Raw genomic sequence first — 2365 nt, forward strand, 5'->3', positions numbered from 1 at the left:
TGTTATCATATCCTGTCTGCATCCCGTTGTTCTCATTCATGTACACGACCTTCAAATTAATTTAGTTGAACATGTGCATAATGCATGAGAATCTCAGAAATTCATCTATGTTCATTATAAGAAATACTGTTTGATGTAGTTATACTTAACAACAGACTGACTTATTCTCATTAGTTACTTAAATCAACATTATAACCGGCGGAATTTGAGTCTCAATATATACACATTAGGCGTAGAAGGTAACAACGATAATAATTTTCATTAGAAAATAAGATGACAGTTTGACATGTCTTTCAGTACATATCAATCGTTTTGTCCTCATCCAATCTTCATATGGACTGGAGGTGTATGATTATCTACAGGATCCTCTCAATCTGTAACCACAATTTGCTTCATAGCATGTAGGAAGAATGATGTGTGTTGAAAATGACAAGATTATCATATGACCTGGTTCAAATCACTTTTAATCACTGTATAGATATAGAGTATACAAATGACTATTATATCAGTCGATTCCCATCCAAACTACGGACAAGGAAATATATGAAGAGTGTTTATTGTGTTCATTCCATATCACGTCTCTCTGATAAAACTAGATGTTGAAGTATATCGACATCGACTTTTAGGAACGACAATCACTGTTGATTTTAAATAAGATGCAATTTGTACATGGATTTTGTAATTTTTCTTGCAGAAGTATACATAATATGTTAGTGATAGATTTCTTGTACAAAATGCGACCTTACTTGAAGAAATATGTCGAAGATTTTTATCCTTCAGATATTGGTAAGTACCATTGCTAGTTACATAAACATAATTATTCATGGACGTTTTCTAGGCTGATTGCTTTATCTCTAAACAAAGTTTTAAAATAGATAGAAGACAAATAAACATAAACGATGTTTTGTTATTTGGTGATACATCCAACAAGATATGTGTCAACTTTATTTCAATACAAGCCGGAAAACAAATCTGGACAACGTAATTGGGAGAACTGATCAAGTAGCCAGTAAACAAATTCGCAGATAAATTAGCTTCATTTATCCACACTTAATGCATAGTGAGACTTCTTAAAGTGTCAAATCTTGTACTTCAGTCAGATTGTTCAACTGAAAGTCATGACGTTGTTTGTCATTTCAAACTGTATCGTTAATAGAAAATATACAAATACAGTAGACGAATTATGAACACCATGATCCATATTATCCGAGAATGAAATAGGTTGTGCTTGCTTTCAATTAATTATGATTATTGATGTTGAAAGTTATCTGTTTATAACTTGAAGTATGTGTAACAACATGTTGATGTATTTCAATAAACATCTCAGATGAAAAGCCACCAAGTTGCATTCAGGAATTGAAGGAGAATTTCTGGTGGACAATAAACAAGCAGCGCGAATATTCTAGTATAAGTAAGAGTACAAAAGATGAAGTGAGTTCCGATTTCAATAATTTATCATTTATCTATTGTTCGTAATTGCAAATATGACAGGTTATTACAATGACACGATTTACATATTGTGTTGAAGAAACTAGCGAATAATGTAAGGCGTATTTTGAAAGCTTAATTTTCTCTGTGAACATAAATCGGATTGGATGGTTTAACTAAGTCTGTGTTAATCAACAACTGGAACAATTATGCGATATCCTAAATAATAGTAAAGAGTGTAAATCAATTCTCCCGTTATTTATTCAGTTCCTAACTAGCTTACAGTCATATAATAAAAATACAAATAATCTCTGATAACGTGCATCGTTTATTTTGTCACTTTGATCGTTATATCTGTTTGTACGGAATAGGTGATTCAAATGTTTGACGAAATGAAGCGCAAATTGACTGAATTATTCTCTCAAGGATCGTGGAGCAGTGAAGATGACAAACAGAAAGCTATTTCAACGGTTTGTTTAGTTTTGATAGTGTGAATAAAAACCGATTGCATTATTCAGGTTTCCAATATGAAAGTAGCAATAATGGATTCAGAATCCTTGAGTGAGGAATACAAAGGCCGCGATAAAATACTCGAAGTACGTTCCTCAAGTGTAACACTAAATATTTTATTATTGCTTAACTTAATGATCAATGACTCAGCTAAATAATTGACCGACTTTTTTTCGTTTAAATGATTGTATTATTACAGCTGTCGAGCGTGTCATTTACGGCCAAGGTAAATCTGAGAAGACTAACGTAACGCTTCCGCAAGCACCACGACTTGTATATGTTTCAAAAATAAATCATCTCGATGCAAGTAACTCTTGACAATAAACAGTTAGGGTTTTGTGTAGAGAAAACTATGACATTTCTATCAACCTATTCACAATCTGACTTATGTAATTGTTTTCAATTCATGGATAGAACAATATAAGTA

At 32.2% G+C, this 2365-nt stretch overlaps 1 protein-coding gene across 1 annotated transcript; it reads left to right on the forward strand.

Annotated features, from left to right (window-relative positions):
* Positions 1 to 656: 656 nt before the first annotated feature.
* MS3_00010704 (uncharacterized protein) lies at positions 657 to 2096 on the forward strand (the record flags this gene model as incomplete). Its single annotated transcript, XM_051219101.1, has 4 exons — positions 657 to 786; positions 1328 to 1431; positions 1800 to 1898; positions 1947 to 2096. 4 exons carry the CDS (start codon positions 657 to 659, stop codon positions 2094 to 2096), a joined length of 483 nt encoding a protein of 160 aa, XP_051063990.1.
* Between the last annotated feature and the right edge of the window lie 269 nt (positions 2097 to 2365).

Source organism: Schistosoma haematobium, assembly GCF_000699445.3.
Source record: "Schistosoma haematobium chromosome Unknown HiC_scaffold_366, whole genome shotgun sequence".
NCBI lineage: Eukaryota > Metazoa > Platyhelminthes > Trematoda > Strigeidida > Schistosomatidae > Schistosoma > Schistosoma haematobium.